Source organism: Elephantulus edwardii, unplaced genomic scaffold (assembly GCF_000299155.1).
Source record: "Elephantulus edwardii isolate Elephantulus edwardi_28Jun2011 unplaced genomic scaffold, EleEdw1.0 scaffold00034, whole genome shotgun sequence".
In the NCBI taxonomy this organism is placed as follows: Eukaryota; Metazoa; Chordata; class Mammalia; order Macroscelidea; family Macroscelididae; genus Elephantulus; species Elephantulus edwardii.
In genome coordinates this window covers 22,388,650-22,412,218 of record NW_006399784.1, presented here as the reverse complement: position 1 = coordinate 22,412,218, position 23,569 = coordinate 22,388,650, and the positions used below count along the sequence as shown (strand labels likewise).

The 23,569-nt window shown below is 35.9% G+C and overlaps 2 protein-coding genes across 2 annotated transcripts in view; one reads left to right on the top strand and one right to left on the bottom strand.

The window, feature by feature from the left end:
* The window catches only part of LRBA (LPS-responsive vesicle trafficking, beach and anchor containing), an 874,405-nt gene that overhangs the window by 373,674 nt on the left and 477,162 nt on the right, over nt 1-23,569 (bottom strand). Inside the window, exons 38-39 of the mRNA XM_006884505.1 lie at nt 17,403-17,549; nt 14,902-15,038 (exon numbers count right to left, since the gene is read on the bottom strand). Coding sequence (XP_006884567.1) covers nt 14,902-15,038; nt 17,403-17,549 — 284 coding nt within the window. The remainder of the gene's footprint in view (nt 1-14,901; nt 15,039-17,402; nt 17,550-23,569) is intronic.
* MAB21L2 (mab-21-like 2 (C. elegans)) lies at nt 9,926-11,760 on the top strand. The gene has a single exon (XM_006884482.1). It carries the CDS (start codon nt 10,091-10,093, stop codon nt 11,168-11,170), a length of 1,080 nt encoding a protein of 359 aa, XP_006884544.1. The 5' UTR covers nt 9,926-10,090; the 3' UTR covers nt 11,171-11,760.

Sequence of the window (23,569 nt, the reverse complement as noted above, 5' to 3'; positions counted from 1 at the left end):
AAATTTTCAAGTGAAGTAAGATAAAACATAAATTCACAAATAGCATTGCTTTTCTCATCTCCTATACTTTCAGGTTTGCACTTTGAAAACTCACAGAGTACATCAACAACTCTCTTGGTAGTCATTGGTACTGCATTAAATGAAGAACTTGCAAGGAACATAACAGAAAAGTAAAAATAACTAAACTATCTGACATAAGAATGTTTAACAGAGAAGTTATGAGATAGCATATTGACAGATGAATCAATATCTAAAAATAAAAAGAATTAGATCTCTTTGACCTGCCTCACTTCCTTCTCTCAAAATATTCATAAGCTTAACACAAAGAATAAGTTATCTCATAAGTTAAAGGAGGTGCTGAAATTATTTCCCACCATGCTACTCTGACAAAGCATCTTTTACAGTTTGAGGAAAAACTAAAAACATCTGTAAAATAAAAGATGTTAACACTTTTATACTTGTCAAATCTTTGGATGAGAAAAAGTGAAAAGCATGAGAAAGAAGTAGAAAATTTTCCTTTCCATAGTGACTCATGTTTTCAGAACCATTGTTCTGCTTAAAATCTATCTTTTAACACAATATGATGACGGTAATATTGTTGTTGCTCATAGCAATGCTATTCAGCTAAGGAGGGGAAAAAGTACTAATTCTGTTTTTTAAAAAGTATACCATAAATTTGAACAGTCTTAATTACAGAACATCTAATCTTAAACATCAAAAACACTAAGAGTTCATGCAATATTTCAGAAAGAAACATACCTGTTAATTTTATATATAACTTTAAACATATTTTTTCTAAATATGCATGAATACAGTATTAGATCTATTTAATCTTTTCACTGTTATTATTAAGTTCCTATGAAGCAAGCATTATAATTTCATCCAAATTACTATTAGAACTATCTCACCAATAAGTCAATCTATAATTCTATAATTTGTCATTTTTATTTAAGTAGACAATACAGATAATACTCATCTATGTGTTGTTCTTGTCTATGATTTATTTTCAAGTTAAAAAAAAATCCAAAAAGTATTAAAAGTCTAAACTTTTCCAGAAAGATCACTGACTTGAAATAAACTTATAAAATACCAATAGTTTTTATCATGTTAGAGTATAAAAAAAAAACCAAAACACAAAACTCTACCAAAACCAGAAGAGATTATCCTGCACAAACCCTTCATTCTACAAATGAGAAAACAATGGGAAGCAACACTCATTTCCTCAAGGTCTTCAAGACTGATGGTCTTCTGACACTTTCATATTGCCCTTCCTTATTTAACCCAATCACACTTTCAAAAAAGAAATGAGACAACTCATTGAAGTCTCCCACTCATATTCAAATAATATTACAATTTATAAAAGGTTTTATTAATCTGTAGGAAGGAACAAGCAATTTGCTAAGAGTTTGGAAAGAAGAAAAAAAAACAAAATCCAACAAACCCTATTTTAAAACATGTAGCTATTAAAAATAGAAGACCAAATTGAAGATGGTTGAAACCTTTTACTGATCTAATATGATGATTAATTATGCATCTGGTAGCCTTTCAGGTCCCGGGTGTGTACCTATTTGATAGCAAAGTGAAAGGGCATGGACAATGTCTGGTCCCAGTAAGCAAATCATTTGGAAACAGTCATAGCCATAGATCAAAGATTTTTCACTCTATCTATGCTGATTTAAACCTAGATTTCTGTCTACAGACAAAACTGTCAGAAAATAAGAGAATGACTCTAGGATCCAAAGATAACAGAGGAAGATAGAAAGGGAAAATTTAAAAAAGAAACAGACTGGCAGAACCATGATATCTATAGGCCAAGACAGCTGTTTTATATCCTAGCTTTATTTCAGCTGGTTGGTTAAAGAAAGTTTCCATTCCTTAGATCATCAAATATTATTTCAATTATATTACACAGATGTCTTCTATACAAGGATTGGAGCCAGTTAAGGGTTTATTGTTGTTGTCGATTAACCACTACAAGGAATGAGAAAAACTTCTCTGTGCATCACTTGTACTCTACAAAGTTTCAAGGAAGCAAAAGGCTGGATTTCTTAACATTGCCATTAAAAAAAGGCACACAGTCTAATAAAAATTCTCTGTACTTGTAGAAAAATGATACCAAATTACTACTAGCAATAACAGACAAAGGGTTATAGGCCCAAAATATTTCAAAGTAAACAAATATCTGAAAATGGCAAATGTTCCTAAAGGGTACCAAAAAAATATATATATCCAAAAAGACAGACTGATAATTTTAAACACAAGTTCACTAAGTGTCTATTATGACCTGGAAGCAATGCAGAGCATAATGCTAAGTCTTATACTTTGAACCAAGGACAGTGCACTTTACTTGTAGTTTGAATTACTAAGACAGGAGAGCACAAATTGAAACTCCAAATGAACAAATTAACTTCAAAAGAAAAATACTATGCCTCACTGGCATAATATACATCTCTAATCATGGTCATCTGTTGCATAAATATTTGGCACTGATCAAAAGGGTAAGTGGAAGTGCAGTGGTTCTAATATCCCAAGAAAGTACTGTGCATAATGTGAGTCAACTGCATTATTTTCATAAACTAAGAATCTAACATATCTTCTCAAAACTAAAAAATTAGCTTTTGATTTGGGTTAGCATCAAAGTAAATAAGCACTGATATTGATTTTCCTGTCTATCTTTTGAAATATGAAAGACCAGAAAAAGTTGGTTCTCCAGATAAAAGAGACTAAAAAAAAATCCACAAAACATATCATCACCCCATATATAGTTAAGTGATGACTCAACCAAAAATATCCTTTGTTCCTCTGAAGATTATAATGAGGTATGGAAGACAAAGTTAGTTGAGTGGTAAAAATTAACATTTACCTTAAAGTACACTTAACATTTAAAATTATGGAAAGAAAAATAATTTGTTTTAAATTTCTAGAAAAACACTAGTCATGTTAAAAAAAATGCACCTCTATAAATGAAAAATTTGTATATTTAAAATTAGAAAAAGCTAAATTAAGATCCTCAACCATATGGACTGACACAGTGACTGCAGCAATGGATATCAGAGATTGTGAGGTTGGCACAAGATGGGACAGGGTTCAGATGTGTTGTTCATAGGGTCACTATGTATCCTGTTCATTCAACAGCACCTAACAAAAATAACAGAGCTAAGTCACTTTATGCTAAGGGAAAAGCCATTTAATAGCCTTCATCAGAATACAGGTGTCAATGAAACTTTTGAAAAACAATTCCTGAATTATACTCAATGTTCTTAACATTTAACACTCTAGTTCAAGAATACAATGGCATATACTTTTCAGTCATGTTAGAAGCAGTTAATTTCCATGTTCCTGAGTTCTTTGTGCTATCATCATACACTTTGTTATTGTTGTTGTTGTTGTTGTTGTTAAGTGCCGTCGAGTCACATGCGACTCATAACAACTCTATGTACAAAAGACCTGAACACTTGTGTAACTTTCATCCTTTCTCCAGGTTCACAGGGTTTCCGGAGGCAAGCTATTTTGGAAGTGGATGCCATTCCTGCTTCCAAGCTAGTTTTAATTGGGAAGTTCCACCAAACACTGTCCATCATAGGTGACCATTATCACATCTGACACATCAGTGTCACAGTGTTCATCATCATAGCAACCACAAGTTACCTCTGTACAGTAACTGAACAGACCAAGGATATACAACCTAGAAGAATGTTTGACCAACAAATTACACATAATTTAGTAAAGTAGTCATATATTTTGGAAGTAGGAGTGACATCCACTTCCTAAACAACATGCCTCTGGAAACTCTATATACTTTAATAAATGTCGATAGTTATAGAAAGGCTTCAGGCCTTTTGTTCATAGGGTCGCTATGAGTCATGCTTGACTCAACAGCAATCACCAATAACAACAACAACAGTTTTATATATATTTATATTTATATATATAGTTTTTATTTGACTCACAAAAAGAGATTTTTATACTCTCAATAACATAAATTCTATTTTTATGTATTATTAATGAATATAAACAGGAATAATGACATTTATCATTTAAAATAAGCAAACTTATAAGATTCACTAAATAAAACAACTCAAAATTACATTCAAAAGGTTTTTTTTCCAATACAGTTGAAGGTTAATTTTATGCAAAGCTAGGGCTATTGCTTTTACCTGAGAGAACTTTATCTTAAAATCAAACTGTTTATAAAGAACAATACCCTTGGATTTCAAATCTAAGAGATTACAAGGTCCATGTAGAAGGCAAAAAAAAACTACTATTTGGTGAAAGGAAAAAATTATTCCTGCAGTATGCTGGACCATTTAAACTGATACAACTATAGTAAAGTGTTCAAGGTAAACATTCACTTACTGGTTATTCTAAGTGGATTCCAAAACACTGTCTATGAGACTTTGCAGTTTTGTAAAATTAGATCGTTTGAAATGAAATGTAACTTTACTTGGATTTTAAAATGCATCGTAGAATCGTGGCCAATATTTATGTTAAAAGTTCCTTACAGATCACTTAGTATCATTACTTCATTAAAACTTCATCCACTATCCACAAATTCCTTATTTGTTTTACCTTTATTTTTGTTTTTACTGAAATAGTTTTTAAAATTCAGTAATTTTAATGGTGTTTTATTTCTGCAATTATATTTTTAACTTCTACTGACCTAAGAAGTTGAAATTTCTTAGAAATCAAGCATTTTTCTATCAAAAGATAACATGTGTAAAGACTAAAAATTCAACCACCACATAAATACTTCAAAGCAGATAGAAAATATAAGCAAGTAAATATGTGCTCCTTTCTTCACAAATTCTTGAAATAATTTTAAGTCAATAATTCAATATTTTTAATGCTTCTACAATGTTTTTAGAAACCAAAACAATCTAAAAAGTTTATGTACTCTTCAGTAAAAATTAGTAAACTCATACATACTATTTCTGCAGATAATTCTCAGTGATTTTATAAAAAAGAAAGATGTACCATGTCAACTCCATAAACACAATTCTAAAGTAAGATCAGCAAAAAATAAAACCATTTAAGGACTCTGTATTCTCTGGAAATGTAAACAGGATTATAACTGTCAGATGCACAGAAGCACTGACTTCAGCCATTAGTTTGGTCTTGCTTCTGAGAAACACAACATGAACTACTGAATCATTTCTTTTCAAATCCATACATTCCCTGCAGCAGTTCCAGTTTCATCAGTAGTGCAGGAATGTATAAAAATGACAGGCAAGGGGCAGTCGTCTCTCTTTTTTTCTCCCCTAATATTTTCCTATAAATGGAAGACAGGGTTCTTTCTCAAGGCACTTAAGCTGAGACTGTTTAAAATCAATTGCTGAGGGAAAATATAACCGAATTCTCTATGCAATTATTTATTTATTTTCGTGAGCATTTTAGAAAATGAAGTATTATCTTAGAATAAATTATAAGCTTAGTATTTGGTTTAATTGTCTATTATTCTTCAATTACTAAAAGTATTTTCCGTTTTTTAAAATGTATTCTTCAGCCCATCACCATTTTTGTGCAATATTTATAGACCACTCAGTAAGAAAGAGCCCTGAAATTAAAATATGCCAGTTCCTTATGGGAATATTTAGTTAGTCAGTTTTAAAAATATAAGTTTCTGTGCTTATAAATGTTTCACTAAGCGATGTAGCCCAAATTATAACAAGTATATTTAATCATTATCCAACAACAATAGGATATTATTTGTAAACTGTCTACTTTCTAGACTTTCAACTGTCACAAATGTTATCCAGTGACACAAAATTAGTAAATAATAATAAAATTATAGCTGCAATTTGAATTTTTTTAAAAGTTGAGGATTTTCAGACTAAAGTTTTTAAAATACATGTATTAGTTTAAACTAGGCAAAAGCAAGCTCAATTAAGTATTATCATTTACATTCTCAAAAATGTTGCTAAAGCAGTTAACAGTGAAGGTGAAGCTGATAGAAAGTCTGAAAGTTATGACTATGCACAAACCAAAATACAAAGTGGAATCACACTCTGAATGTCTCCCTTTCCTTCTCAGGAATGCACTGTAGCTAGCCCAACACTATAGCTCTGGGAAGAAGCATGCTGATGTTGGCACTGCCTAAACCAAACAAACAAGATGTTTAACAGTCAAATAAAATGTCCTGCAGCCTCCCTAATGAATTTGTCAAGGACCATCAGATTTCGCTCCCCCTCCTTTGCCTCATTAACTCAAGTATGATGAGACAGATTATAACAAGAGAATACAGATCAATCGGTCTGAAGACTTCAAGTGGCTTTTAGCCTCTAGAGTTTCTGACTCTCACTTGGTCTCCTTTAATAGAATATGGTATCTCCTGCAGAAGGGGCTGCCACTTCGTTTTAATACACCATCAAGGAGCTGCTGATGGACTTCTACACTAACATACATAAAAGCAGAGGTGACAGGGGCTCTTCAATTACAGCCTCCTCAGATACCGTTTCCCCCTTCAATTATTCAACCAGAGGAAAAGTGGATCCTCAAACACACAGTGAAGCTGCTCTTAGAGCACTGGCAAGGAGGGAGTAGGGAGTTTAGGGAGAAGTAGTAAGAGGCAGCACTATTTGCTGGAAGTGTTTAAGTTTATGATTCTAATGATGTTTCTAATTAGTACCGTGGCAATAAATAAAAGTAGCTTTTGTTTAACTGATTTATTATTTATTAGAGCTTTTACCTTAGACAAGGTAAATTGGTAATGAATTGTTTTTAAATAAACACATTTGTTTTATCATCCCTCCCTCTGTATGGAAAAGTAGAGAAACAGGAAGATAAGGATGCTGAGACAGAACTTGGTTGTGTTTAAAAAAGCCTGTATCTCAAGAGGAGTGGGCATCCTGAAAGAGATGGTATGAAGATCCCGGTGGCCTGGGTCGATCACACTGAGAAGGGAGGGTGCGGGCACAGGAAATCCAGGTTCCTTCAAGGAACCCGGGGTCCTCGGTACCCCACAGGAGCTCTGAGAATGGAAACTAGCCTTCACTATGTTTGCAAATGCTCATTCCCATGAGGATCTTGAGCGGGTACCTTCTACAGCTGAGGCCTTAGCAGCAAACCCGCCAGAGGCAACACAGAAGCAGCCTATACTAGGGAAGGGAAAAGCTTCGCACCCTCAGGGCCCGCCATCAGTCTCCGCCCAGTTCTGCTGGAGGCAGAAACTGCGGAAGGATTGTCTCAGACCTTCTCCTAGAGAGACCGACAACTTCCTGCAACAAAGTGCCCCTCCTGCCCAGTGATACTTCCCAGAGCCAAGGTGTGATCGCTGGGTTACCGCGCTTCCCAAGTGCGCAAACCTCAGGGACTCCGCAACTCCTCTGGATCCTGCAGTCGAGAATGTATTCAGGACACAGGCTTCTACCAGCAAGAAGGCAGGAGACTGCGTCACCCAAGTGCCTGCCATTTCGGAGAAGTTCCCTTAAGAGCTGAGCCGCAGAATTCGGTGTAAACTTACTTTCAACTGCTCTTCTCAACTCCTTGCCAAAGAATATAGATGTTAAATAATAAATTTGACTTGATTAAAAATATTTTAAAGACATTTAGTTCTTAGAAAATTATCTTAGCGGCCACAAAGAGACACAAGTGATCCAGGTCACACATATAAGGGAGGAGGGGAGTAAGCTCAAACAAAAGAACAAGAGTCCCAAGTGACTGTAAATGAAGACAAAATTAACTTTCTATACCAACTGATTTGGGACTCTTCTGGTCTGGTCTTCTGAAGGCAAGCCAACCCTTCCATCTCATCTCTCTCCAAAGATGCGCTCTGGGATTCTGCATAACTAAGCCTCTGCTCAAAAGGCTTCACAGATTCTCATTCCTATCATATAATCCAAAACTGGCAGATAATCCCTAAAATAAAACTAAAATTAATCCTATTCTCCAATATTTCTTTTAAAAAGATTCAGAATCCAGAAAGAGTTCATATATAAACCCTCAATATTAAAATATCTGACCGAAAAGTTACAATGGGTACAGTGTGTAAAAATAATTCAAACACTAAATGTACATGCAAGAGTTTCACCGAAATGCCAAGGGAGGGAAGCTCTCTGTGTGATCAATAACAGGTAATTATAGATTTTTGCTCCAGTAAAGTCTTTTAAAAGAAGAATCAACTATAAAAATAAAATTCACAAGTGAAACAGTACTACAGAAAAACTAAGAATCAGATTTAAAATAGTAACTTTTTTATGAAAACTTTAACCCAAGTTTAACATGTTTGCTATTTATTTCTTAAATTCAACAAATTTAATTGCTTCATTTAAAAAGTGTATCTTGGCAAAAGTAAAACAATGGCATTCAATCTCTCTGAATCTTGATTTTGAAATAATTAATCAAAGAAGGCACTTAGGCTGCCTTTGCCTTGCTACTTTTCTGAAGAGCTGATAAGTAATTTTGATAAAAATTACTGAAAGGAGATTTATCTTTATAAACTCTCATTTTATACCCACTCCACCCCCACTAGTACACATATATAGCAATCACTCAGGCTCAGAGCAACAATGGAAAGGAGAGGGAACCATTCACAGAAAGAGAAACTTAAGGTTTTTTCAAAGATTTTTCTTCTCTCATTGCCTTCAAGTCAATTTAATTGTTTGTTACTCTGCACTTCTTCCTTGCAATGTTGACAGCTTACAAAAAAATGAACCTTTCTGAACCACTGCTACTCTCTCTGGTTACTCCAGTAATTTCCTAGACAGTCTCATCTATACAGGCTTTCTCTTTTCCTTCCTTGCAATTGATAAAAGCAAAGAATAAAGAACAGGAGGCCGTGAAGTGTGTGCGAGCATTTGGCTTTTACTCTCTCCGCCTATATTCTTACTTGTCTCTTTACCCCTTTCCTTTATCAAGTGCAGCGGTGACTGCTACCATCCGCCAAGCGTGTCTGTCTTCTCTCTGGGATTGGCTAAAGCACTGACAGCTCGGATAGCGATTGTAGGACTGAAGCTCCACCTCCCTCATGATGGCCCTGGGACCATTCATAAACTAAATAACTCCAGGAAACAGCAGGACAGAGAGAGAGAGTGAGTGAGAGAGAAAAGGAGGGAGAGAGAAAAGGAAAGAGAGACCGACTGAAAAGAGGGAGAGACATTGCAGGGGAAGAGGAAAGACATCGGAGAGCGGGATCTGTACCAGTAACCTAAACAGGGAGAAGAAAACCCTGAATCCTTCCTATTACAACCCAGATGCAACGCAAGCAACGTCTTCGTCACACTAAAGTAGGTTTTGTAAGGGCTAAAATTATAAATTACGAAGCAGAAATGAATATCAAACAACTTCCAGAGTTTTGCACCTAGAGAAAGAAAAGAGCCCTCTACAAACAAACCCAGTGCAGACAACGCCTCCAGAAGGAAAACTGAGACAACAGGACAACAAGACCCACCCCTACAAGACAGGAGACCAGCAAGCTTGAGGCGTCTGCAAACCCCGGATCTAGCTGAATGTGCCAAGGACTGAGTTGCACTTAGATGCTTTTGGGACATTAATTACATCCTTCACCTTTCTTTTGAGGAGGGTAAGGAAGAAGGCACTCACCTACACAAGAGTGAAGTCGTCAAGCCAGTGAGGGAGACAAATTTAAGAATGAGCCACTGAGTCTTGGCGGTTTTAAAATTTACTTTGGCACTTCAAAGACCTCAGTTCTCGATTTCTGGGCAATCTTTTCAACCAGATGCAGGAATCTCAGCCCAATTTTCTGCTCATCTGATTTCTCGTCCCCCTTGTTTTTCCTTTTCCATTTTTATCCTTCCTCAGTAGCACATCATCATCCTCATTTTGCATATCAAGAGAAAACAAAAAGCCCCAGCTGATATTCTTTTTTAAAGATCTTTGTGTTTGTTTGTTTGGGGGTTGTTGTTTTTTTTCCTCTCTAGCTCCTTATTTTCTGGAGGAGGGGAAAACGCTTTCAAAGGACTGTGCCTGCAATAGCTTCTGCCGGTGGACCCAGGTGGAAAGCAAGAGTGAAAGTGGGGCATAGCGTGAGCTCACTACCTATTCTGCAAGCCACAGGGCCACCACCAGCGCGTGAGCCTTGGATCCCTCAACGTATTGTGAGACGCCGGTGTACAGCCCGGACCTGTGCCCAAACATGATCGCCGCTCAGGCCAAGCTGGTTTACCAGCTCAATAAATACTACACCGAGCGCTGCCAAGCGCGCAAGGCAGCCATTGCCAAGACCATCCGAGAAGTCTGTAAGGTCGTCTCCGACGTGCTCAAGGAAGTGGAGGTGCAGGAGCCTCGCTTCATCAGCTCCCTGAGCGAGATCGACGCCCGCTACGAAGGGCTGGAGGTCATCTCGCCCACGGAATTTGAAGTGGTGCTCTACCTCAACCAGATGGGCGTCTTCAACTTCGTGGACGATGGCTCGCTGCCTGGCTGCGCCGTGCTCAAGCTGAGCGATGGGCGGAAGCGGAGCATGTCCCTGTGGGTCGAGTTCATCACCGCATCCGGATACCTCTCGGCGCGCAAAATTCGCTCACGTTTCCAGACGCTGGTGGCCCAGGCCGTGGACAAGTGCAGCTACCGGGATGTGGTCAAGATGATCGCTGATACCAGCGAGGTCAAGTTACGCATCCGGGAGCGCTATGTGGTACAGATCACGCCGGCGTTCAAGTGCACCGGGATCTGGCCTCGCAGCGCGGCGCAGTGGCCTATGCCCCACATCCCCTGGCCTGGCCCCAATCGGGTGGCTGAGGTCAAGGCCGAAGGGTTCAACTTGCTCTCGAAGGAGTGCTACTCCCTCACAGGCAAGCAGAGTTCTGCAGAGAGCGACGCCTGGGTGCTCCAGTTTGGGGAGGCGGAAAACCGCCTGCTGATGGGTGGCTGCCGAAACAAGTGTCTCTCGGTGTTGAAGACGCTGAGGGATCGACACCTGGAGCTGCCTGGCCAGCCGCTCAACAACTACCACATGAAGACCCTGCTGCTGTACGAGTGCGAGAAACACCCGCGAGAAACGGACTGGGACGAGGCATGCCTGGGCGACCGACTCAACGGCATCCTGCTGCAGCTCATCTCCTGCCTGCAGTGCCGCCGCTGCCCGCACTACTTTCTGCCCAACCTCGACCTCTTCCAGGGCAAGCCCCACTCGGCCCTGGAGAGCGCTGCCAAGCAGACCTGGAGGTTGGCCAGAGAGATCCTCACCAATCCCAAAAGCCTGGACAAGCTATAGGGTGCTGGGAGCTGCTTGAAAAGCGACACACCACAAGGCGCCCTCTCCATACACACAACTCAAAAGAGAAAACAGCCAAAACTCTGGACATAACTTTTCTGCAAACCACCCGAAAGAAATGCGAACCAGGAAGAAGAGCTTCGTTAATTAACAAGCTGAGAAAAAAGGAGGGCAAAGAACAAATGCCTATCACGTTCTTGCACAAAAGTAATCGTTTTCTTCCGAACAATGTGAATTTAAAAGGTCACACAAAAGAAGCAATCGGCTTTACCACCTCAAAATGAAACCCAAGGTACATTTTCAAATCAATGTATAGTAGTTTTCCCTCTTTGTTCATTCTCTCTCTCTCTCTTCTTCCGTCTCTGTCTTTTTTTCCCCTCTCTACTTTGATTTCGTTTTTGGTTGCCTGAATGTTGTCACCAAGTGAAAAAAAAAAATTATTTAACTATATGTAAATTTTCTCTTTTAAAAACAGTTTTACTGATGTTAAATGTATCTCAGTGCCAATGTCAAACTGTCCCTTCCCTCTATTGCACCTCTACCCTCTCCTTAACCAGTGTTGTTGAAACAGTAATAAAAATATTACTTTAACTTTACACTGCCTGTTTTGTGGATTGTTCTTATGTAGAGGCAGGTGAGCTCACAGGATTAGAATTTGCAGTGAAGAGATGTTGAATTTGAGAAATTAAGTGTGAGAAGCTTCTATTTAAACTCTAGAAAATTCACTAATATAGTTCATTTTGTAGGTTTCACCATAGATTTTGCTTGCAAAATACTTAGGAAAAATGAAATATTATATATGTGAATTTATAATATTGTAAAATATATTCGCATTATTAAAATATAGTATTTAAAATAGTCTATTTGTGTTACTCTTTCAGTGATAAAAATTGAATTATGATAACCACACCAATAAAATAATGAAACAGTTACTGTAAAATATTTCTACCACTCATAAATGGTAATAGGACCACAGATTTTTAATTATTTCAAGTTTAAATGGCTCATTATAAATTGCCACACTTATTACCATGTTTATAAAATTTTAATTATTCTAAAACTACTTATCTGCAATTCAAACAAACATTTATATGACCAAAGAAAAACTGCTGCTTCAAGAACTTCTAATAAGGAAAGTAAGTGTCTTCCATTTGTGACTGCTCTGCTGAGGTAACAGCTGAGGTAACAACCCACTGTACTGATTTCAACTTTAACAAAAGTTTTTTGTGTTTTTTTGGTTTTGTTTTTTGGGTTTTTTTTTATGTAAGGATATAACTGATTAAAAAAAATCAAATAATTAGTAATATTAAGAACATCCCAAATGAATTGTTTTCTGATCTTCAGAATGGAGACAACTATCTAGGCCATTAAGCATAAGAATGGTAAGGCATGAGGATAAATATGCAGGTGAAATACCTTTTAATATTTAAAAGATACACTTTGAAATTAATACAATTTCTTAAGTTACTGAGAAAATCTTCTAATGAAAGGTTAGGGAAAATGTTCTAAAAAGCAGTTTCAAAGATTATAAAAAGAAGTTTTAGTAGGGGATGTGAGACAAAAACAGGGAAACAGGCTCTGAAACCTAGTTCACTAGACAAAACAGGCTTACATTGTATGACCCTATACTCTGTTAAAAAAAAACTTGTGTGATATAAACTCTGACGTTATCAGTTCTGAATCAACTCTATTCTTTCAACCTGTATTACTTTTATCTGTTTTTCTGGTTCTCATCCTGTAAGTGAAGAGTAAGTTTACCATAATAATAAGTGGTGAGAAGAAATAGAATACTTTTTAAAAAATGAATAACAAAAACATTTATTCTTTTCAGAAAATGTTCTAATTCCTACTATTTTAAAGCAATCAGCAAATGCTTATATTTATAAAGAAAATTATCTAACAGTGGTCAGTTGAAAAGATTAACAAGATTGTCTTAAAAGTATCATTTTTTAACTCATAAAAATATCTATATTAGGTACAAATCCCCCTCTTGACAATGTAGAAAAGAAATAAAATCTTACAAATTCAGCAGCCTCTTTTCTTATTTAATCTAATGTAGACTTAATTTAGTGTACCAAAAAGGAATAAGCATTGAAGCAAAACAATTGTTTTAATTTATAAAATATAATAAAGAAAGCACTCCTGTCTACATAGAATAAAATAAAATGCAAGTAATAGGCTGAAATTATTAAAAAAAAAAGTAAATTAGCAGGACTTTTGACTTATGGAATGTTAGGCAAGTTGTAATGGGTGCAACCCACAGTGTACTAGCAACAGGGAGAATAAAATAATGATGCTATACAAAATAAGATCAGAGAGATACAAGAAGTTTTAACTTCACCCAAAGGAACAAATAATGTTAATCTAAAAAAATGGTATAGGTTCTAATTTGGGAACACTTCATTAGACATGTTTAAATCAAATCAGATTTTTTCTTTTAAGCTACATGTGTCCAAAAGTATAAAAAAAAATTCTGAATTATTTTAGCTGCTCTTAAACTCACAAATCACCAAAAATGAGGATACACATATTATGCTGATTACCTTTCTTTCCTAAGAAGGTAAAATACATTGTCAGACATTTCACACATGATGTAATAAAGTAGAAAAATTTACTAAATAATATAAGTAAATCCAAAACTAGTGCGAAGTTTCCTATGCATTAGAACAGATGAATTATCAATCTAAAATCTATAGTTCCAGCACAGCTTTCCTGTCATACAGTTTATCAAATCCTGCTTTAATAAATGCAGCAATATTGAAATAAAGTATGGAAACATACATAAAGCATGATTATTTGTCAAGTTTTAACAAAATGATAACACTTTCATCAGAGCTACATAGAAATACTTCTAAAACATTAAGATTTAATAACTAACAATTACAAGTCAAAGAAGCTTCTACCAAAAAAGTGAGAAAGTGTGTGCCTATGTATATGTTAGCTATTAGTCAAATAATTTTTTTTTTAGTTTTTGAAGCAACTTCTCTTTTCTACAGGTTTCCTTATTTGCTCATTTTTAAAGAGACTATTTCCTCTCTGAATAAATCCTACTATGCATATTCCTGAAACAAACCTAATTTTGGCTTTATGGCTGAGCCACAAACATATCTTAGTGAAAAATAAAGTTGCCGGATTCTGAGAGGTACTCAGAAATACATTTTAAAGGGGAAATTACATTTTCATTTAAGAATAGGAAATTATGCATTGCCTTGTAAAATTTACTCTCCGTAATGGGAAACAGAGGTATCACACACACTAAAAATACGTGTATGACAGAACAGTAAGTCATAGAGACAAAGCAAAGAGAGTGATATACTGGCATGATAGCTAGAAAACATAACGGCTAAACAAAATAATTCCACATTCACTCTCACACTATTTTGTAGCTTAATTCACCCTGGACCTTTTGAGCCAATATATATTTATAAAAAAGCTTCCTGGAGGTTTATTATCCTCCTTGGATGAACTAATGACAAATTCACTTAAGTAGAAGTTGGTTTTGAATCTAAATGAACTTCAATAACCAAACTAGATAGTAAGAGAATCAAAGGATCGGGGTTTTGTTTTGTTTTTTAAAAGCTACTATGCATGTTAGTAGAGGAAAATTTAGCAAGAAATTAAAAATAAGTCTTCTAGATTTTAATAATGCCAGTTCCATCTAACAGTAGCCCATCAACCCACCATAAGAAATAAAATGCCATAAAAATGAAACCCCCTTCTAATCTCCTCACCTTAGGGTCGATTTTCTTGAAGTTTGGATCCTCTTCATCTACCTCAAAATAGAGCTCAGAGGAGGTAACAGAAAGAGTGCCCTTTACTACAACAGAGGGGGCCACAAGCTGAGCTGGTGTGCTCAGGCTAACAGGACCTGCCAAAAGAAAAAGACAAGCCACGCCAACTTGGAATGACATTTCTCAAAAATCAAATCAATTCAAACAGAGGTTCTATTTAATTTTGTTGTTGTTGTTCTCACCTCTAGCACCAATTTATCTGATTGGTTCTAATACCAACTTCCATATTTAATCTACTTTAACATTCCTCTGAGAAGTCGAGATTCTCATACAAGAATCCGTAACAGGCAGTAAATTATCACCATAAACTAGATAGAATTATTTTATAGAGACTCTGCAAAGCTTTGAGTGGTAGTCTTTCCATAAGAAGGTGGCTCTGTCTAAATAAGTCCATCCACATTCCATTTAGAAAACAAGCCTCAGGCTATCAAACAACATGGAACAACATCCAGGAGAAGGAAGCCTCAATAGGCTCCCAAGGCCAAAGGTTAGCTTAGAGTTGGCTGAGGCATGATTGCAAAAAGATCACTAGCTTATTGGTGATGTGGGAAACGTTAAACCATATTCTGATACAAAGACTATGTGCCTGACTGACACAAAACCTCTTCCATCATAACTTTACCTGATGGAAGACTGGTAAAAATACTTTTCTAAGCTTTCATTTCTACTGTTAGATATTGTTCAATGCTTACAAATCTAATATTAGTGTAGTTCAGGGACTTTGGGAGTAAACAGCTGGAGGGTGAGTTTCCAAGAGAATGAATTTTTATTGGAATAATCAAATCTCCACAGGGCTTATCAAAGAGACAAATCAGACTGCTACCGAAAACAATAGATTCACTAGAGCTAGAACACCATCAGTATATTAGATGTAAATAGAAAATAAGGACAAAAGCAATAATTTTATTACATAGACCAATGTAGAGATAAAGTAAGAATTCAAGGTTCCATGTTAATTCTCATCCTAAAAATCCTATAGGAGGAGAAAACAGCAAAAGATAAGATTGGCACTTACAGTTCTGAATTAAAATAGTACCTATAAACAAGTTGCACCTATTCAGGTAATCAATGAGTAAAACTGTGTTTCAAAATTCAGCTGAATTGACATTTCCATCGATTGGTAGAGGGGTGATGGTCCTTAATCTAACATCAATCTTAATGTGTGCCAGCAGGACAATAGGAGAGATGCTCTACAGAGATCAGAGCAGGTTTTGCCCTCTATTCCCAATGTACAAATACATTGTATTTGCAGATGGGCAGCAGATAGCTCCAGAACAGCTATGATTTCCCAAAGCTCATCCCTATAAATGGATGAAATAACCAGTTATGTGTTCTTTTGCTGTCTCCCTTTGCCCTCTGTACATTAGCATGTAATCCTGAGAAGAAATAACATTTTTTCAATCACTCTCAGACATTCAATTACAGGGTAAGCAGACAGCTGCAGGAGCTAGGGCAGCCTAGGTCCTACAGAAGACCCCTGACAATTTCCACTTCATTTCTAACCCACACCACTTTATTAGTGTGTATTACTTCTTAATCCTATTGCCATTGTCGAGATTATATAATTAAACTCCCCTTTCACCTCTATTACTGTATGAATGTATTACGAGTAGCAAGAGCAGAAACAAAATAAAAGTGGAGGGAATGAGCAAAAGAATGTAGAGGAAAAGACTAGAGACTAGCAATACCACCTGAAATACCTTAACAATATGTGCCAGTGAATTTTATTTTACTTTACAGAGAGGTTCAGAGTCTTCAGAAAAGATACCATGTTTTATTCTTGCATGCTATCAGAGGTTATGAATAAATAGCCAAATGAAAGATTCCTAAAGCACTTTTCTCTTAAAATTATTAAAAGGTAGTATTAAAAACTTTTTCATCGACAGAAATTATTAGGAGGGGGAGGGACACACAATTATGACTAAAACTGCCAGCCCAACAAGAGAATTTTTCTCAACAGAGAAGTAAAACTGAAAATCTGCAGAGTGAAAATAAAAATTTCTGTAACATATAGAATACTAATTGTGTAGAGAGCCACAGTATTTTCAGAAGTGATTTGTGAGAGGTAAAGGCACATGCAGCATGTTCTTGAAGACACATACCAAAGAAAACAATTACCTTCAAGCTTTCTTTACAAAACAACTGGCAGACTTTTCATTTCTAGCCCTTATTTTATAGAGAATTGGTAATCCCGTGGGATATGTAAGCAATTATGTTTTGTTGCTGGTGCTTTAAAACTTGTTTTTCGGGGAAATTATTCATAAAACAAAATGACAAAATAAGTAACATAAGAAATGAAGAGATAATAAAAACAATCTTTAAATAACGTAATTGTGGGGAAAGGCTGGTGGGTAGTCCTAGCGGTCACAGCTGAAAAAGTAAGTAATGAGATGCTTATTGGCCAGAGCGAGGTGAATTATCTGCACAAGCAGTGAATTTACCAGTGAGATTCTCTAAATCTTTCTCATCCACGGATGACAGAGTATCATCGTCACCTTCCAGGAGGATCTCGTTTTCTGAGTTCTGATTTCCTAAAGCCTGACTCTTGATGGACTGTTTTCCTTTAGCAAGGATATCTTCATCCGCAGCTGAAATGAAAAGGAAACAAAGCTGTCCATCAGCTCTGGGAAGAGTACTTTGGCAGAGGGCAGGGGGCAGAAGTACGGGTAGGTGGTAGTGGTGATCAATCATTTATGCACAGAGACTCATCCACGGTGAAGAAAGTGATTGGGATGGCACACATGTTCAGTCTGACAAACTCTATTCCCCATGCCTAGTCTAATGTTACCCTGAACAAGCATCCTAATTCCATTAAATATGACCCTTGCACTGCACAGAGAACCATTTATTTATTCATTCATTGTTAGAGTAAAAAGAGGTTCAAAACCAGCACTTTTTGGAAATAACTTGGTAAAAGAAATGTAAGCCTATTTAAAACAACAAAAACAAAACAATGGTCATTTAATACTACAAGAAAAGGAGGACTGCTCATTTATTCTTGGCAATAATACACTGAAAACAGTTTCAAAGGGGCTGAGAGTAGATAGGCAGGATAATCCAAAGGTAAAAATGGGTCAAAGCTGAAGGTGATTCGGAGCCAGTGAGAATTCAAACCCAGACACTGAAGGCTTACCTTATATTACAGCTGCTCTTAGAAGCTTCTTTCCCTTTACTTCATCCTCTCTCCACCCCACACCCTCTTGGCCCTTATACAAATATCTGAGTAAGGCAGTTCAGAAACTGAAGGTTCAAAGATACCTCCTCCAAGTGTTTAAACTAAAGGGCTAAGGCACCCCCTGGGGGCAAACATAACAGAAAGACCTGGATAAGAGGTTCCTGGGCAAAAGGCCTCAGTCAGCTTGCACTGCAGCAGCCTGGAAGAACAGCAGTGACTAGACTCTGAGGCAGGGCAACAAAGCAAAGACTGTAAGAGGGAGGGGAGAAAGAACATCAGATCTTGGGAGCAAAGAAGATGCTCCTGGGACTATGTACAGCATACAACATGACCAGAGAAAGGAGCTGTGAGGCAGATAAAAGAACAATGAAACTCAAAATTCTGACTTCCAAGCCTCACGTAGTTGTAAGGTGGCAGGATTTGAGCTGCCCCTCCAGGAGAAAATCTTAAATGCTAATACCAGTTCCTAGATTGTGATTTTTTTTCAAAGTTCATGCATGTATGTGTATATTCCTAATCTCATTTTAAAAAAATTATGAAAAGTTTAGAATTTTCTAACATTCCTTCCAGGTTTCCAGCTAGGAAATTCCCAGAGGTAAAGCACCTGATCCACCCAGGCAACAGCTATTGATATGGAAATTACACTGTCAGGCTTTTTGCACCACTGCAATTCTGTGTACCCATAAGCCCCAAACTCCAGAAAGGAAAAAAGCCATCAGTGTTTAGTAATATGGCTAATATTTAGCCATACAAAATATTTTAAATAGCTAGACTGCAAATGTTTTATGCTGTAAATTGTCAATTCAAAGATTCTTGGGGCTTAATAGATATGGTAGGGAAAATGTTTGGGTTTTGTTTTGGTGATTTGATTTTGTGGTGTTTTTTTTTTCTTCAATAAAAAACCAGGATCCATCAGGTATGCCACCTATATACCACTTGTGGTACTATTAAACGTATTAAACAAGAAAGCCATTCTAAGAATTTTCTATATTTAGAATACTCAAACCAAACATACTGCCTTGGAGCCAATTTCAATTCAGAGTGACCCAAAAGAACAGTCTTACTGCCCCATAGAGGTTCAAAGGCTGTAAATCTTTATGAGAGCAGACCGACACATCTTTCTCCCACAGTTGTTGAGCCTGAACTGCTGACCTGTAGGTTAGCTTCCAAGTGCCTTTAACCACAGCAGAACCAGGGCTCCTTCACATAGACTATAAGTAAGGAGAAATATACTTAATTTTCCCATGCACACATGCCTATCTAAATATTTTTAAAAGATTATTTTAAATTATCTCGTGAAAATCTGGCAGTTTCTATTCTCATGTGCACAAGGTGGCTATGAGCTGTAATAGATTCAACAGCACCTAACAGTAAGAAAATTTTACTTTCAAAAAGTATCAATTAAACAGTATCTTTTTAAAATTAGCAATATAACTTCTAACATCATTGTTTATATTTCAAGTCCTTGTATTTCGTTACTCTGAAATCAGAAACATTGTTGTTAGCCAAACTAAAACCTTCTAATATTCTGTCAATTTTACCAAATATAAATTGCTCACTGAGAAATTAAATAGAAAAACCTTTCTAAAATTTCCTCTAAAACAAATTACAGTTACCAATTTCCAGTTAGATTTATTCTAACCTAGAATAAATTTATCCTAATGTAAAATTGTTTCAGAACACTATCCTTATTTCCTGTATCTAAATCCATTATTCCAAAAAGAAACAGTAATTAGTAGTAACTCATCATGTTCCAGAATGCTCATAATACATATTTTAATTAATTTAATTTTCATAAGCCCTTATTAATTTCCAATTTTCAGAAGCATGAACAGCCTCAGAGAGGGTAAATAACTTGCCCAAGGTATATATCTAGTGAGAAATAAAGTATAAATCCAGGCAGTATGATTCTACAATCTTGGCTCTTCAACTCTATGATCAGAAGACTGCCATGAACATACTAGCTTACAGAAATAAGCAAAAGGGAAAAGTAACGATTATATGCGTGTGGATATGAAATGTACTAATTACCTTGCTAATTATGTCTCCCACAGTGCATTTTAAAAAATTAAATCAGAATCAAAATAAACTTGCAAAGGATAAAAAGCATTCATCTTTCAAACCTAAATTTGATAAGCATATGCCAAACATGTCAGAAACAACTAACTTCAACACCTTGCACTTCATTTACTCTGATTATTGCCATACATGTCCTGAAATACCATGAAGTCGGTTTTTTTTGTTGGGAGGCGGGGGGGAGCCAGCAGTCTGAGGGGCTTTATTCTTCATACATGCACAAAAAAAAAAGAAAATACCACGTTCACCAAGAAGACAATACTCACTGGCTATACAGGATGATATAAAATACCTCACTCAATATTGACATTTATTTAAATGATAACTTAAATAGACTTTTAATTTGTGCCTTCCAACTAAAATTTTATAGTATATGTTCAGTTTGCTGATGTACATTAAAATATATTGATTCTGGAATTAAATAAAATTTTACAAAAAAACATTTTAAGTACTTTAGGTGAACTATGCATACAAACATCCCCTTCAATTAATTTATTTACTTATTTTTACAAGCTCCGATTCTGGAATTGTTCAACCTCAACAGAAAAACCTCTTGTCATGGAAAATATGCAGCTTACTGATATTTAGAATGGTTTTCCTGTAATTAACTCCCCCTCGAGGATTTTAAGTTAGCAGCAGTAAAATTACCAACAGTACTCTAATACACACCACATGCGCTGGGTTCAATTCTCAGTGGTCTAATAGCTTTCTGCTAAAGAAGTTCTTTTTTCTTTTTTCAAAACTAGAACAAAACTATCCCAAGTATAAAATAAAAGATAATTACCGTGTTTATACATGCTGGGGAAAGTATATTTTTAACTTCCATTTACCTTTACCATATACTCACTCAGCTAGTACAAAATATAGAGTATTTTGGTATGTTCTGTGCATATATTCTACAATAATATAAAAGTTTTATTGCATGAAGTCAGAATACACTTCAGGCCAATGTTAAGTTTAATTCAGGCATTTTCTGGCTAATAATTGCTACAAAAATGGTAACTATTTAATTTTTTGGGCCTTTTAAAACCCCAAATTTATTTCTACTTAGAATAAATTTGTATCGGATGGAGGATTTTACATAAATAGGGTAGAATGAGTTTTTATAGGTTTGTGAGAAGGATAGAAATACGGGATCAGTAGGATTCTTACTGTTACTAACATGAAGGTGTGGAATATAAACGGGCTTTAAAAGGCCCAATGTTTAAAGCAAGATAATAGTCAGGTGCTGCATCTTCCTGGCACCATCTTGAATCACTCATGCAGAGTATCTGTACGTCTCTGAGTAGATTATAAGCAATGGTGTTTCTTCTGTTTCACAGTGATAGAGTCCTATAATTTTGGCCTCCATACATAATAAAAAGCAAGTATTATATTGAAGATAACCAAAACATAATTTATATCCCAAGGATGGAAAAAGAAAGCTTGCTGTAAGTCAGGGAGGGAAATCACCGAAGAACATCTCAGAAGAAGAATAAATAAGTCAATGAATAGCAAACAGTGGAAATGGAAAAAGATCTATAGAGGCATAACTGGACTTAATCTGCCCAACAAGGTGGTTGGATGATCAGTGGGAATGCCTGGGAATGTGAGTCTTATCTAATAATAATGGCAGACCTACCACAACAAAAACAGCAAAACACCCTTGGGAGGAACTATTTCAATTTTTACAGTATTATTAAACCAACTGCTTTTATCGAATTTTTAAAATTTAATATTTATCCTCATTGAATCATAGAACTGCAATTTTCATGGAAAAGCTGTCTTGGAAAGATTATTTTCGCTTCACTGAGGTCAAGAGTAATGAAAGGTTTCAGAAAGAGAATGTGTACTTACTGCTAGCTTAGAGCTACCTGGAATGAGTTGATTTATCTACCCAACAGAATCTGCTGTTGTTTTGTGCCATCAAGTTGAAATCAGTCCACTGCTGACCCTCCAGCAGATTTTCAGAGGCAACAAATCACATAGGAGGTCACTCATCCTACTTTCAAACAGAGGCTTGGTTAGGTTAGGTGGTGTTGAGTACAACCCATAGTGACCCTATGAACAACAGCTCTGAACCTCATCCTCTGTGCCATCCTCATACTTCCTAACACACTAGAGGCCACTGAGCCACAGCATAGGTAAGTAGAATGGAAATAGAAAAAGAGCCAAGAGTATTCATTTCACCTATACAAACCATTCTCTATTTTCACTGAGACAGTGAACTAGAATCTTAAGGTATATTACATCATAAAAAAAGTTATACATTAAAAATTAGCAAATTTAGGTTTGGGGATTTTCTTTAAAGTTTGCTAACAGAGTAACAAGGAGTCCAAGAGGCACAGTGGGTTAAGAGTTGAGGTGCTAACAAAGACTGGTGATTCAAACATGCCAGCCACTCTAAGGGAAAAAAGAGTATGTTTTTGTAAAGATTTAGACTCAGAAAACTTATAAGGAAGTTCTACTCTGTTCTACAGGGACATTATGAATCAGAATTTATGGAAAGAGATTGATTTTGATTTAAATAGAAAAATAAAATTCATTAAAACAAAGTAAAACGAGCACAGTTATCTACACAGCATTATATGAAACACACCATAACTACATTCTATACAGCATATATAAAGAAAATCTTATAATCAACATGCCCTAACTAACTTTCCTCACAGTATCAACTTTTGTCCTGATCTAATGAATTTTTCTTTACATAATTTATGATATTTTCACAGGTTTTCCCATCAAGAAAACATATTCAGGAAGATTAGTGACATTACAAAGGAAGATTAGGAGAAGAAGTGCATCTCTTATTGATCTTAGATTTCCTTACATACAAGAGAGAAAATTTAGCAGATATTAATAGCTAGAATTATCAAGGTTATGAGCAAATGGCATGACTTAGAATCTTTATGTCGTCTGTCATACCTTAAAAAAAAAGGTGAATTACTAGTATCATTCCACTTTCTGCAAGATACTTTCAAACTATGTTAAATCCTTTTCATATATTTCTATTTGGCATATATAGTCTGTAAAAATAAAAATGTCTTAGATTCAATAGAATTCTATCACTAAACTGTTTTAATACTTGAATTAAAACCAATCTTTCTATCACTTAAAACATTTTTTTATATGGCAATAATTTGAATATAAAATTGCCATTATATTTAACAATGAATTTCAGAAGGCAGTAAAGCAAAATTAAATGAGAATCTGACTAGTAATAAGTTGGCCTTCTGTCTAAAATGAATATGCATAGCCATTGGTCCTCAGTTTCCTTATCTAAAGAGTGAATTTAGACTAGACTTTACCCAAAGGTTCCTTCCAGATCGAAAATGCACTGAGAATAAATAACTGACAGACTGGTCTGTTGTGTATTAA